The sequence below is a fragment of the Herpailurus yagouaroundi genome, unplaced genomic scaffold (assembly GCF_014898765.1).
Source record: "Herpailurus yagouaroundi ecotype Mexico unplaced genomic scaffold, PumYag 166, whole genome shotgun sequence".
Classification (NCBI taxonomy): Eukaryota; Metazoa; Chordata; class Mammalia; order Carnivora; family Felidae; genus Herpailurus; species Herpailurus yagouaroundi.
Window position 1 is genome coordinate 21,624,774 of NW_024412407.1, and position 15,359 is coordinate 21,640,132.

At 37.9% G+C, this 15,359-nt stretch overlaps 1 protein-coding gene and 1 non-coding gene across 4 annotated transcripts in view; both read right to left on the reverse strand.

Moving 5' to 3' along the window:
• Positions 1 to 7,816: 7,816 nt before the first annotated feature.
• LOC121039119 (U6 spliceosomal RNA) lies at positions 7,817 to 7,928 on the reverse strand. Its single transcript, XR_005794637.1, has one exon. It is a non-coding gene; the product is annotated as a U6 spliceosomal RNA (small nuclear RNA).
• Positions 7,929 to 8,341: 413 nt separating this feature from the next.
• MED21 (mediator complex subunit 21) overlaps positions 8,342 to 15,359 on the reverse strand; it is a 9,597-nt gene continuing 2,579 nt past the window's right edge. The window contains exons 2-4 of one of the 3 annotated variants that reach the window (XM_040488596.1): positions 13,331 to 13,445; positions 12,681 to 12,781; positions 8,342 to 11,288 (exon numbers count right to left, since the gene is read on the reverse strand). In XM_040488596.1, coding sequence (XP_040344530.1) covers positions 11,112 to 11,288; positions 12,681 to 12,781; positions 13,331 to 13,445 — 393 coding nt within the window. In that variant the 3' untranslated portion in view covers positions 8,342 to 11,111. Of the gene's footprint in view, positions 11,313 to 12,680; positions 12,798 to 13,330; positions 13,446 to 15,359 lie in introns of those variants that run through there. The other 2 variants (XM_040488595.1, XM_040488597.1) reach the window with 2 other exon arrangements.

The window sequence follows — 15,359 nt, forward strand, 5'->3', positions numbered from 1 at the left end:
AGAAGAAGAAGAAGAAGAAGAAGAAGAAGAAGAAGAAGAAGAAGAAGGAGAAGGAGAAGGAGAAGAAGAAGAAGAAGAAAGAAGAACTGGAATATGATGGTTGTTGCTAAGTGCTATCGATCAATGCATTGAGAGAAAAAATGAAAGGCTAAAGGTATTAATTACCAATATAAGGCAAAGCATGAAAGCCAGAAGGCTTCCTTGGTAGTGGACACTCAGCTCTTATATTCTAAAGGCAGAAAAAGATAAGAATTGATTTCTTATTTGATTCTTGACTCAGGCAAGTCAGGGCATTGATGGGGAAGGAGTGACCCTAAGATTTCGAATGGGGACTTTGTGGTCAAAGCACTCGAAAATCTTAAGTCCTCAGATTCTTCTGGGTCTGCACACAAGGGGCCTACTCCTCCCTATTGAAGGCCAGCTCCACCTACTCCCTGGAAAATGATGCAGAATGTCTGCTTTGCAAGACACATGCCATCCCCATCCACACCTGTCCAGTATATACCCACACCTCATGTCCCAGCTACCATATAAACTAGAGTCAATGACAATATAACACCTGAGGAGGTGCTAGGCCTGCTGAGGAGGAAAAAGTGCTGTAAGACCTAACTAAGGTGTACTGGCGGGAGCCGAGAAAATATGTATGGAACTGGGACATGACAGGAGGGTACAGGATCAAGAACATAAACATAGGGGCACCTGGGTGGCTGAGTCAGTTAAGCGTCTGACTCCTGATTTCATCTCAGGTTATGATCTCACAGTTTGTGAGTTCAAGCTCTGCATCTGGATCTGTGCTGACAGTGTGGAGCCTGCCTGGGATTCTCCTTCTCTCCCTCTCTCTCTCTGCCCCTCCCCCTCACACTCGCTCTGTCAAAATAAATGAATAAAACTAAAAAAAAGAAGATAGAACATAAAGTTGGACAAGAAAGGATTTATCAATATAGGATCATTCTCCTGTCCTAGAACATTTAACATCTGTTTAACAACTGTCTCATAAAATTCCTAAAAATATAACAGTCAGTTCTTATAAGAGCTGATAAAAGTGAGCACATCACAGCTAGCACACTGGTGGCTAAGGATGATGGTAGGGACACTAGCACCAAACTGGGCTACCTGTTAGAATGGGAATGAAATGATCTCTACAAAGTAGGGGCCATGTGGCAGTGCTTAACTCTCAGAAGCAAGATGGGCTCAATTATAATGAGCTGCAAAGTCAGGGTAGCTCACAATGGGGACCCTGACTCAGAGAGCTATGGAGGTCTTTAAGGGCAAGAAAAATGGTCAGCAATGCTCAATCAATAAAATCAAAAGAAACCAAGGGTGGATGGATGATGAAACTCCTGAGAGCATCTGCCTCAATAGAAAGTCCTGGTCTCTCCCCTACTTCCAAACCTGAGCCCCCTTTTAGGTTCACAATACCACAGCAAATGTTTATGATAATTCTCCCAGACTTACCCAAAGGGACCCGTGGGCATTTTGTCAGGTCACTGTATACAAGGGAAAGAGAAATACCAAGGCATTTTGAGGAACATTGGCTCTAGGATCTAATTTGACATTAATACCAGAGGATCCAAAACATTATGATGGTTCCCCTCTTGGGGAAGTTAATAATAAGTAATAAATGGTGTCCTGGCCAAGATCTCATAGTAGGTCCATTGGTTCCATGACTCATCAAGTGATCATTTTCCGGGTCACTAAACTTTATAGTTAGCAGAATTCCCACATTTGTTTCTTTCTTTCTTTTTTTAATATTATTTATTTTTGGGAGAGTGCAAGTGGGGGAGGGGCAGAGAGAGGGAAACAGAGGATCTGAAGCGGGCTCTGCACTGACAGGCTGACAGCAGCAAGCCCAACGCAGGGCTCAAACTCATGAACTGCAATATTATGACCTGAGCCAAAGTTCGATGCTCAACTGACTGAGCCACCCAGGTGTCCTCCACGTTAGTTTTTAGTCCATAGCATAAGAGCTATGGAAATGGAAAAAGCCAAGTGGAAGCTCTGAAACTGTCCCTCTCACTCCACCTTGGCCAAATAATACATTTTTAAAAATTCAATATTATGAATAAAAGCATATATTGTGAAAATTTGAAAAATTATTATGTCACTATAAATATTGTAAATAAAATACAGTGTTGCCTGGAACAATCGCAGAAATTCAAGCTACCCTTAAAGACATAAAAGATACAGGGACTGTGATTCCCATTATATCCCTATATAATTCACTAGTCTGGCTCCTACAAACACCATAAATGTCCTAGAGGATGATGCTGACTACTGAACATGTATAAACTCATTTACTCTTGATGACAATCCCATGAGGTAATTAGTAATATTACCCCTGTTTTACAGTTGTGCTGAGACACAGGTAACGTGCCTAAGATCACACAACTGATGAGTGGCCATGTTTAAGCAATTTTTACATTGCTTTTCCATACAGCGTTGCCCTTCAGGTATCATGTAAAAGATTTCTGATGTGTGGCCTAACACACACACCTAACACACACACACACACACACACACACACACACACACAGAGACACACACAAACATGCACATAAAAGATAATTTACCATCCAGAATAAGTGCTCAAGTACCTTCCTTTGTGGTTAAAGCTAGTACTTAATCCATGATGAGCCATGAAGTTGTGTCCCTGCCCTTTTGTTTTCAGGTGAAAATAAACAACATTTGTTCATCACATTCAAATTATTAACACCAGGAGGACACTAGCTTTGAGTGGATTCCAGGGGAATCCTAATTTGTGGCTACTGCTACCCAACTAGTTAATCCCCATGTATCTCTCTGGGTCACAAAACATCCCATCCAACTACTTCATGAATAGAACCAAAAGTCAGGGTCAAACTGCCCTCTTGTGGTGAAAGATTGCTATCTGTTTGGTCTCAGATGATCCAACCTTCAGCATCAGTGCCTTAATGGAGTTTTCCTACCACCTGAGGCCTTTCTTGAGCAACCAGAAGGGAAAAGAAAAGAAAATCCCAAATAGGCAGAGACAGGATGAGAAGCAGGGACATGGTAACAGGAAGCTCGTCTCTCTAAAGTCTACCTACCGTTGAACTTTTAAGGAACATGGGGGACAGAACGTTAGTCCTTCCATGTGGAGGAAGATTGAACAGCCTCTTCCAGCAATAGCTAAGAGCAAACCGGTTTTGCCTAAATTCAAACACAGATGAAACAATATACTATTTTGCTTAAAACTGGGCTGATTTATACCCTATTATTGAAAACATGACCTTTAAATATAGTTTGCATTATTGTTTTACTAAATACATATCTCCCAGTTCAAGAATACTATTACATTACCTTAAGAATTCCTCTGTGCCCTTCCAAACGGCATTCCTTTCCCACCAGAGAGTAATCACTGTCCTGAATTTTACCTTTGGAATCTCCTTTTCTTTAGGTTATATAAACATACATTTATAGGCTTGCCCTGAACGTGTAGCTCTGGTCAAGAATACATGGAAACCCATGGACCACATATCCAAATGTATAACATTTATAAATCAAGCTAGCAAAGCATTAAATTAAAAAATAAGTATGTTTTGTCTTTCTGCCTTGAAAAGTGAAACTTCCTAAAGACCTAGAAAGCCAGATGCAAATTTCTCTGATTACTAATGAGGTGGAGCATTTTTTGCTTCTTTATTGGCCATTTCTCTACTATGAAACGACTGTTTTGTAGTTTTTCTAATGCATTATTCATCTTTTTCCAATTGATTCTTATTAACTCATAGGAGGGCTTTACATAGTCTAGATACTAACCTTTTGTGCAGTTACAGATTATGCAAATAACTGCTTCCAAGTTGGGCTTGCATTTTCTCTTTATGGAGTCTTCTGATGAACAGAAGTTCTAAATTTTAATCCAGTTGAGTTTAACCTTTCCTAAATGAGTTAATATTTGTAAGTTTGAAACCGTGTCTGACACATATTGCTTACTGTAATTTTTGTGCTATTTTCCTTTATGATGTGAACTTTTCATATCTATTTTTAAAAATTCCTATCTTGACAGCATAAAAATATTTTCCTTAGGTCTTCAAAAAAATTTGTCCTTCACATATGTTTTCAATCTACCTGACATGGATTTTTTTAAATAATGGTTTTATTAACATATAATTCACATACTATAAAATTAATCTTTTTACAGTATACAATTCAGTGTCTTTAGTATATTCACAGAGCTATCATGACTATGTAACTCTAGACCATTTTCATCACCCCAAAAAGAAACCTCGTAGGCAATGGCTTTAATATACGGCATACATATAACCAATGTTCTACACCAGTTTATTCTTTCCTCCAGTGATTTGTAGCATTACCTTTGTCACAAATCAAATTTTCCTATGTGTGTGGATTTCTGTTAGATATCTCTGTTCTCTTGCATTGGTCTGTTTGTCCATCCCTGTACTAATATATGCTGTCTTAATTATTATTAAAGCAAGCTCTGTCCTTACGTTATCTTTTCTCATAAGTATCTTGATTTCTGTTGACATTTTGTACTTCCACATAAATTTTAGAAATAACTTGTCAATTTCTGCATAAATCTCAATTGAAAACCTAGTTAAAATTGTATTAAATCTATAAACCTGTTGAGGAAAATTGACATATTTACAATATTGACTCTTCTGTTCCATAAAGATGGTATTACTTTATTTCTTTAGGTTTTTAAAAAATACTTTAAAATTGTTTTCAATTTTTTCCTTAATTTTTGTTCTGTTTCTCCCTAAAAGTCTTACATTTTAGTTGTATCTTATTCCTTGAAACATCATTTTTTGTACTATGGAAAAAATGTTATGTTTATTTATTTCTGAGAGAGTGGGCGTGCGTGCATGCATGCAAGTGGGGAGGGGCAGAGAGAGAGGGAGAGAGAGAGAGAGAGAATCCCAAGCAGGCCCCATGCTGTCAGTGCAGAGCATGACTCGGGTCTCAAATTCATGAATTGTGAGATCATGACCTGAGCCGAAATCAAGAGTTGGATGCTTAACCAACTGAGCCACCCAGGCACCCCGGAAGATGGTATCAGAAGGTTTTTTTTTCTACCATTTGTTGCTGTTGTATTGCACATCGTTTTCATGTCTAACAACCCTTCCAAAATACATCTATGGAATCTTCTTGGGTTTTCTCCAGGTACTATTTTATCTTTAAATAAGAGTTTTGTTTCCTTTTTTCCCCATCTTATAATTTTTATTTCCTTTTCATGCTTAGATGCATTGATTAGGACTATCAGCACAAAGATGAGTAGTTATGTTTCTAGCAATCATCCTTGTCTTGTTCTCAAACTTAAAGAGAATGCATCTGACCTTTCAATATGATGTTCACTGTATTTTGTACCCTTCATATTTTAAAATTCTTTTGTGAGGATCTCTTTTGCACTGCTGGTGGGAATGCAAACTGGTGTAACCACTCTGGAAAACAGTATGAAGGTTTAATAAAAAAATAAAAAATAGAACTATCCTATAACCCAGCAGTTGCATTACTAGGTATTTATCCAAGGGATACAGGTATGCTGTTTTGAAAGGGCACATGCACCCCAATGTTTATAACAGCGCCATCGACAATAGCCAAAGTATGGAAAGAGCCCAAATGTCCACTGACAGATGAATGGGTAAAGAAGATGTGGTATACACACATACAATGGAGTATTACTCAGCAATCAAAAAGAATGAAATCTTGCCATTTGCAACTACATAGATGGAACCAGAGGGTATTATGCTAAACAAAGTTAGTCACAGCAAGACAAGTATCATATGACTTCACTCATATGAGGAATTTAAGATACAAAACAGATGAACATAAGGGAAGGGAACCAAAAATAATATAAAAACAGGGAGGTGGACAAAACAGACTCTTAAATACAGAGAACAAACAGAGGGTTGCTGGAGGGATTGTGGGAGGATGGATGGGCTAAATGGGTAAGGAGCATTAAGGAAGACACTTGGGATGAGCACTGGGTGAGAGGATGAATCACTGGAATCCACTCCTGAAATCATTGTTGCACTATATGCTAACTAACTTGGAGGCAAATTTTTAAAATAAATAAAATAAATAAATAAATAAATAAATATTCTTTTGTTTCTCTTTTGCAAAAAGTTTTTTCATAAATAGATGTTGGATTTTATCAAATGCTTTTCTCGTGTCAAGTTACATGATCATACAATTCTGATTTTAATCTACTGTGACAAATTACAATTTTTGATCAAATCAAAGATTCTACCAATTATAAAGCATACCATTATGTGTTCCAATAAGGAAGGAAAAAACAACTATCCATTGAATATTCCAATTTAAGATACAATTAAGAAAAAACAATGGTGGGCATTTTAGAATTCATAAAAATACAAAGTAATTTATAAAGATAAAACTGCCTTGTATCCCTGGGGTTAAACATAGATGTGTGATACGTTCAATTTTTTAATATCTAATGGCTTTTAATTTGCTAATATTTTTGCATATTCATGATTGAGATTGGTTTTAATTTTTACTTCTGTACTTTCCATGAGATTTTGGTAATGAGCTTTCTTTTATGTGAAACTGGCATTTTTCTCGCTGAATGTTTAACAAAACTCACTAATAAAACTCTCTGGGCTTGGTGCTTTATTCGTGGGGAAGAGTTTTGACTATTAACTGAATTTTTTAAAGGTTATATGACCATGATTTATATATCTCACTGAGCCTATTTGCTACACTATTTTTTTCTAAGTCCTTTTATCAAAACTTTTCAAATTCATTAGCACATAACATTATTCAAATTTTCTCAATATTTTAAAATCAAGGCATAGGACTTTAACAGTTCTTATTGTTTACATCATCTTTTTTTCTAATCAAACTTGCCTAAGTTGTCAATTTTATTACTCTTTTTAAAAAAAATGTTTATTATTTTGAGAGAGATAGGGCTAGCAAGGGAGGGAAAGAGAGGAAGAGAGAGAATCCCAAGCAGGCACCATGCTGTCAGCCTAGAGCCTGATGTGCGGCCTGATCTCACGACCTGTGAGATCATGACATGAGCTCAAGAGTCGGTTGCTTAACCGAGCCACCCAGGTGCCCTGATTTTATCACTCTTTGAAGCCCAACTTTGGGCTTTCCTTATTTTCTCATGGTATGGTTCTTAATTTCTTCTGTTGCCTTTATTACGTCCTTCTTTCAGTTGGAAGCTTAGCTCATGAATTTTCAGCCTCTTCTTTCCTAATATAAGCAAGGAAGGTAATACTTGCATTTTCTCCTAAATGCTTAGAAGATGCTACAAGTTTTTCTTTTTTTTCTTTCTCTTCCTTTTCTTTCTTTTTAACAGCACTAAGTACTTTTTTTTATATATATAGAACTTAATAATTAACGAAAAATGACTTCCATTCTCATGGCACTTTTATACAAGAACTTAATAAAAGAAAAAAATTGAGAAGCTCTTGCTGTGAAAAAAGAATGATGCTGCTGCTCTGAAGGGATGAAATGTACTCTAGCGGCCTGGTTCCAACTGCTAACCTCTTTCCTCATTGACATTTTCTAGAATGAGAAGCATGATGCTGTGCATACACTCATTCAAAGATGTTAGAGTCCTTAACAAAGCTCCTTCGGTATCCATCACTATTAATCCCATTTAGATGTTTTTCCTCCTCGTGTAACTGTGCCTATCAATAGCTTCCTAGAGTTTCTTTGTATTCTCTAGTGTCACACTGTAGATAACCAGTCCAAGTTGCCCAAAGCGAAAGGGTTATCAGTGCAAAAGCCATTATAGGTTTGTCAGGTTTACGAAGAGCTCTGGATTCACAGCTCCTATTAAGGTTGCTGTGCAGACCCCTGAGCCTTGGGTTTCAAAAGTCTTTCTCTTTGGGTGGTTCCTTTTTACGCGTCATCCTTGCACAGGGGCCGTGCTGATCTTCTCTGTATCATTCCAATGTTAGTATATGTGCTGCCAAAGTGAGCACTGGGTGGTTCCTTTTTAAAGCAGGGAGGCTCAGGTGCTAAAGAACATCTTGACTAATGATGATTCATTACCTGCCATGAGGTCACCTCCCCTGTGTGCCTGCTCCGCTCCCCACAAGTTTCTATATGTAATATTTTCATTAAGTTCCGAATTATGTCCTAACTGCCGTTATAATTTCCTCTTTCATCTGAGTTATTTACACCTCACAGGGTTGGGTTTTTAATATTTATTATTTTCTTTATATTTTTTATCCTAACTATACACATAGATGTTCTGATAGCTTTCTTATTACTTCACAGTGAATGAGTGCCTCAGTCCCCTTTGCCCCAGCCTTAGTCTCCAGGGCTCTGTTATGAGAGTAGATGAGGTTTTGTCCTACACAGGTGAGTGGTGTTAAGTAAAAACAAATCCAGATTTAGGTACAGAAAGACTTTATTGGAAAAGATTGTGGAAATAAGGAGAATGCTCTGACCATAAGATCTGCAATTGTCTCAAAGATCAGGTGGAACAGAGCTTTTTATAGAAAGGAGTATATAAACAATGAATGAAAAATCCGAGTGTGAAGGAGATAAGCAGGTGATATAATGGGACAGTTGATCAGGGAAAGTCTTTTAGTCATCAGTTAATTTGTGCGAGGTGTCACTCAGGAGAGACTATTCCACATCCAGTGCAGGCTCAAGCTGAGGGTGGATTAAAATTCAGGGGCTTATGCGGGGAGAAGCCTAAAGTTTGATCAAGTCATTAGAGGGTATTTTGTCCAGATTGGTCTTTGGGAACAAAGAGATCAACTAACCATTTATGAGACAAAGAATGGGAATTGGGAGATCTGGGTCTAGCTTCGTCACAGGTGAACAAAGTCATATGGGAAAAGATGGTTCTTTGCAATAAGCCATTGCCTGGAATAAAACAGGAAGGAGGAACCAAACTGCTAACTGTTTTCTAGGAGCACAGCGTTCATTAAATTGTCAGTAGCCAGGTTACCCACAGGCAAAAGACAGGGAGATGGGTTGGGCACTGTTTTACATGTCACACAACTACCTCTCTACCTTTAGCCATGTCCTGAATGGGAGTATCTTTTCTGGCATTGGTGTGGGGAATGACAAGTGTACAGGGTGTCTACTCCAATAATACATTCATAGAAGCCATGACCACAGTGTTACCAGGACAGCCTCAAAGTTATATTTAGCCCTAAAGTTATATTTAACTTCCTCACTGGTTACTTTGCCTAGACCCAAGGTTGAACTTGTGTGTCCCTTCTCCCCAGTAGACCAGGTATGACAGTAACTTGGGCACCCATATCCAACAAAGCCATGAAAGTTTGTGTCCCTCCTTTCCTTTAGTTCTCCGGAAAATTCCAACAGGGATATTGGGTCTATGGTCCTTTTGGAAGAGAGAGACCATGGCCCCATCTTTAAGAATTTTTCTCCTTAAAACAACTTAGATCTGGGTAGAAGGGAAAGGTAGGCAGCAACCAGGAGATGAAAGACACAGACACCCATTGTTTTTTGTCCTCCCAAAGCCATGTGCTGGACAGCAAAATCATCACTGCCCATACCCCCATTTCAACTTTGAGGACTTCTTATCCAACAGCCCTGTCCACAAAATGATGGCCAAGAGAAGCTGCTATACACAGTCTTTATGAATTATTCCATACATTCTTTATAAATAGTTCAATATGTGCATTGTCATTTTTCTATAACACCTTAAATGGTAAAAACAGGTAATTTCAAAAGAAAATCTCTCTCAGGTAAGGATAAATAATAGTCTATCAGCCTACGGCTAGAACTTTTCATACTTCTCTCTCTGGGTTAATTGTATTGAATAGGGTTCAGTACTTTGAATATTACTTTGTGAGTTCCTTATCTTCTATCTCATGCTAGTGTCTAAAAGTAAAATGATTTTAAGTGATGCCAGAGAGAATAAACCTAACATTTTAAATATTTATTAGTATGGAGAACATTTAACTTTAAAAATTAATGACTCTATAAATTTTACTTTAGAGTTAAAATGTGCCTCTAAGCAGTATTTTTCAAGAACTGTGGAAGAGCTTGATTATGATGGGGATGACAAGCAGAATCTGAGACTACTGTTCTTGCACTTTCTTAAACTCAGGATAGTAACAGATTGTAGGAAATGGAGCTCAGGATATTCTGAAAAATGTAGCCTCAGGAGACAGAACCAGTTACAATGTGGAAACATTTCAACTCCAGCTTTCTAGTAGAAATAATCAGTAGGTTCAAGGAGAACCAAAAGTTGGATGCGTAATCATACTTGGTAATACACAAATGTTAGCAATAACAAAGTAAGGTGGAATGCATAAAATGATAAAGTAATGTAGTAGAATTATGTTTTTGTCAGATTAGAACACAGGAATAAAGGTTGACAGGTTAACAAGTCAGAACCAGGACCTTCAGATACATAAGAAGGAAGAGAAGGAACTGATGACTCAGGGAACATACTTCACCACACAAATTAGGAAGGAAAAAGCAGGTCAAAAGCTATGAAAAAGGATAGTTCACGATGAAGAAAAGTGTTGTCATAATAGCATGGGAATTCTACAGAGAAGACAATTTCTTAGTAGAAACACATGTGGAGATGAACTAGAATGGGTATGAGGTTCTGGAAAATGAGGAATGTTTCCATAAAAGGGATCTAAACTCTCATCCAGCCACATGCTTCTTAAAAGAAACATGGCTTCAGAAACTTTCCTGGCCCAAGCTCCAAATGTATATAATGTCATCTCTGAAGAGGCAGAAGGGCATCAGTTTAAATTGAAATGTCCCATATCTCTGCACTTACCACCTCTCCTCTGGCTTAAGGGATATTTTGATTTGTAAAAAGACTGTAGAAATTTGATAAGAATAAAGATAGAAATGTCACAATAGAATTTTAAAGTACATCTGTTTAATTATAACCATTAATGCAATATCTGCCTCAATAATTTAATTCTGATAATAAAAAAAATGATAGTATAATGATGGTTTAAAGCTGGTTCAATTCCAATTTTTAGAGGCTTATTTATCAAGAGTGAAAATAGAACACTATTAAAAAATAGCTAAAAAGTTAACGTGTCCTAGTGCTTAATGTTTCTGTAACTGTTGGTAAGGCTTACATCTAAATTTGATGCAGAATTCTTAATGGCACTGAAATAGTTCTTTTCTCAGACACAGGGTACATACTGGTACTATGAGTCTGGAAGAGACTGGCTATGGGTACCACTCCTTGTCTTCAGCTGTGACTGCGCAATATCAGCAAGTGCACTTTGTATCTTTTCCAGAAGCATGTCCCCTCGATAAACAACATCCTCCAGACATGTAGCAGCTTCATGGTTTTCTTCTTCCAGCTTATACAAGCTAGCAGCCTTTGTAAGACACAAATTTAAAATCTTTTGAGAGAAAAACTTGTAGTGAAAGCTAAGAAGGTAAAAAAACAAAAACAAAAACAAAAAAAACAACAAAACTGTAGAAGTATTTACATTTAAATCTGGATGACTCTGCAACCAGTATGATAGATTTTTTTGGTGGCAGAAATTCTAAAATCAGATAACTTTTAAGAGTTTTCCTTGTATGGGGGCGCCTGGGTGGCGCAGTCGGTTAAGCGCCCGACTTCAGCCAGGTCACGATCTCGCGCTCCGTGAGTTCGAGCCCCGCGTCGGGCTCTGGGCTGATGGCTCAGAGCCTGGAGCCTGTTTCCGATTCTGTGTCTCCCTCTCTCTCTGCCCCTCCCCTGTTCATGCTCTGTCTCTCTCTGTCCCAAAAATAAATAAACGTTGAAAAAAAAATTTTTTTTTAAAAAAAGAGTTTTCCTTGTATGAATTATTTAAAAGAATGAAATTTTCAAATCTCCAGATGTCTACATGTGACTCTCTTCCATACTGCTTTGGGACACTACTATGCTACTCCACACCCAGAATGCCACCCTCCTCTTATTCTCTGCTAGGAAAAGAGCCAAATAGAGGAAAACAGGAAGTTTCCTTATAACTCAAAATTAGACAATTATATGTATTCAGCTAGGTCTTTAACAGACTGCAATACTTCACAACAAAACTTCCATTTTAAAATTTAATCTTGGGGCACCTGGTGGCTCAGCTGGTTGAGCATCCAAACTTCGGCTCAGGTCATGATCTCATGGTTTGTGGGTTCGAGCCCTGCATCAGCTCTCTGCTGTGTCAGCACACAGCACAGCTTGCTTCAGACCCTTTGTCTCCCTCCCTCTCTCTGCCCCTCCCCTGATCATGCTCTCTCTCTCTCTCCCTCTCTTGAAAATAAACATTAAAAAAATAAAAGTAAAAATTAAAAAAAATTAATCTTAAGGAAACTTTGAATATTATAACAAAAAATGTTAAATCTCCTTTGGGGCACTTGGTTGGATCAGTCAGAGCAGCATGTGACTCTTAATCTCAGGGTCATGAGTTCAAGCCCCACACTGGGTACAGAGATTACTTTAAAAAATAAATCTTAAGGGGCGCCTGGGTAGCTCAGTCGGTTAAGCGTCCGACTTCAGCTCAGGTCACGATCTCGCGGTCCGTGAGTTCGAGCCCTGCATCGGGCTCTGGGCTGATGGCTCAGAGCCTGGAGCCTGTTTCAGATTCTGTGTCTCCCTCTCTCTCTCTGACCCTCCCCCGTTCATGCTCTGTCTCCCTCTGCCTCAACAATAAATAAACTTAAAAAAAAAAATAAATCTTAAAAAAAATCTATCACCTTTAATTGAAATTCTCTACTAGCAAATTTCTGAAAGGAAAAGAAATTTTTACCTGTAATGCAGCTGTAGATTCTTCACTGGGTAATGAATCTATCAAAACATCAATGTCTTTTGCTGTTCGTGCAATCAGTGCCGCAAAAAGCTGGGCATATTCTAAAGAAAGATATTACTAATTTAGAGTATTAGGGAATCTCAAGTTTTCAGAAACAGAAACTAAATTCAAGGCTAATAAAACCAGGAAATTTCATAAACTTTTTCTGTACTGGGCTTCAAATGATTAAATTTTAACACACCAATCCTGTTACATATTTGAGAATTAGCTTTACTATTAACTCAAATTGGCAATTAAACATAATCATTTCATTTTTTAGGACAATATGCCAGTCACTTGAATGAAGGAATCTGTAAATGGGATGCCTTCTTTATGAAGGTCCCTCAAGTGAAATTCAGGTAAAATCACACACATTCATTTCTAAAGGAGTAACCATCCGTTATTTGACATGAACAGAAATATGAGATGTAATATAAATTGACTGTAACAAATTCATTTATTTTATAACAAAATTTGCAGTAATATTCTCAAACAACCAGATTTTAAGAAAGCCATAATGAAGCTATATTTCTCAATAAGTTTAATTTTAAAGGATCATAATATATGAGGGTCAAACTAAGAGAAGCCAAGAAAATCTATAATCTATTTACCTTCTGTAGGATTAGCTGGCTGATCTTTGTTAATTGCTGTCTGAATATTACTAAAAGAGGCAGGAGGGCCACACTGCTGCAACACTCCAATGGCATTACAAAACTGATCTGCAAGCTTGAAGCCAAAGAAAATGTATCAGCGTTAGAAAGGATTTATCAGTTTTAAAGACTGTGACTGGTAATAGCAACAAAAATAAGTTTCTATAATAACGATCTCTAAACAAGCGAATAAAACAGGAACAATTTTGGATAAAATTAGCCAGTTATTTACAATGATTAAATGTTTTAATCACACAAAGAAACTAGGTTTGGTGTCAATGTAGTTGAAACAGATAAAAAGAAACACAAAGTAATCTTTCTTTTCTTCCCAAGGTAGTAGAATGGTAACAGAAATATACGCCAATATTTGTTACAAGCATAAATAAGGACTTTTTTGGGCAGTGGTGGGAAACGGCAAATTTGACTGGCAAATATCTAAGTATGGCCGTAGGACAAATTTTATTTTTTTTTTAATTTTTTTTTCAACGTTTATTTATTTTTGGGACAGAGAGAGACAGAGCATGAACGGGGGAGGGGCAGAGAGAGAGGGAGACACAGAATCGGAAACAGGCTCCAGGCTCCGAGCCATCAGCCCAGAGCCTGACGCGGGGCTCGAACTCACGGACCGCGAGATCGTGACCTGGCTGAAATCGACGCTTAACCGACTGCGCCACCCAGGCGCCCCCGTAGGACAAATTTTAAAATGTGTGACTCATGTAAAGTATATGATCCCTTTTTTGAGACTAAAGTAGGTACAAGTATAAAGAAATAGCAGGAAAAATACTTCACCTTAAGAAGTCTTAAGGTCATTGATGGATGAATGGATAAAGAAATTGTGGTACACACACAAACAGGAACACTATTTGTTCATTAAAAAAAAAAGGTGGAATCGTGCCATTTGCAACATGAATTGACCTTGAGGGCACTACGCTAAGTGAAATAAGTCAGAGAAAAATAAATATTACATGATCTTAGTTATATATGGAATCTAAACAAAGCAAAAACTGAGCTCATACACAGAGGACAGACTGGTGGTTAACAGAGGAGAGGTGGGGGTGAAGGTGAGCAAAATAAGGGAAGGGGGTCAAAAGGTATGAACTTCCAGTTATAAAATAAGTTAAGATGTATAGTATGGTGACTACAGTTAATACTGTACTGTATATTTGAAAGTTGCTAATCTTAGAAGTTCTCATCATAAGAAAAAAATTTAACTTTGTAACTACATATGGTGACATGTTAACTAAATTAATTGTGATCATTTCACAATACACACAAATACCATTATGTTGTACACCTGAAGCTAATGTTATATGTCAATTATACCTCAATTAAAAAAAAAAAAGACTATCCCTTAAGTATTCAGAAATGTTTTTCTCCATGACTCAAGTTGTAAACTCCCAGTGTTCTAAAAGTATTCCTTAAGTTTTCAGGACCGAGAATACCAATTCCTCACTATCTCCAAACTTAAGACTCCTATCTTCCCCCACCAACTTTCCTCAATAGTCCTGACCTTTTGAACCTCAATTCCTTTTTTTGTTAATGTTTATTTGAGAAAGCGCGTAAGTGGGAGAGGGGCAGACAGAGGGGAACAGAGGATCCAAAGCCGCCTCTGTGCTGACAAGCAGGGAGCTGATGCGGGGCTCTAACTCCCCAACCGTGAGGTTATCACCTGAGCTCAACAGACTAAGCCACACAGGTGCACCTGAACCTCAATTCCTTACTTCCAATCAGCGAATGGCCATTTCCACTAAGTTTCTCTACCATTATTTAAATGACCGAACTTGGGGTGCCTGGGTGGCTCAGTCAGTTGAGTGTCTGACTTCAGCTCAGGTCATGATCTCCGGGTACATGAGTTCGAACCCCGCATCGGGCTCACTGCTGTCAGTACAGAGCCTGCTTCGAATCTTTGGTTCCCCTTTCTCTCTGCCCCTTCCCAGCTTGTGCACTCTCAAAAATAAACAAACATCAAAAAAAAAAAAAAAAAAAAAAA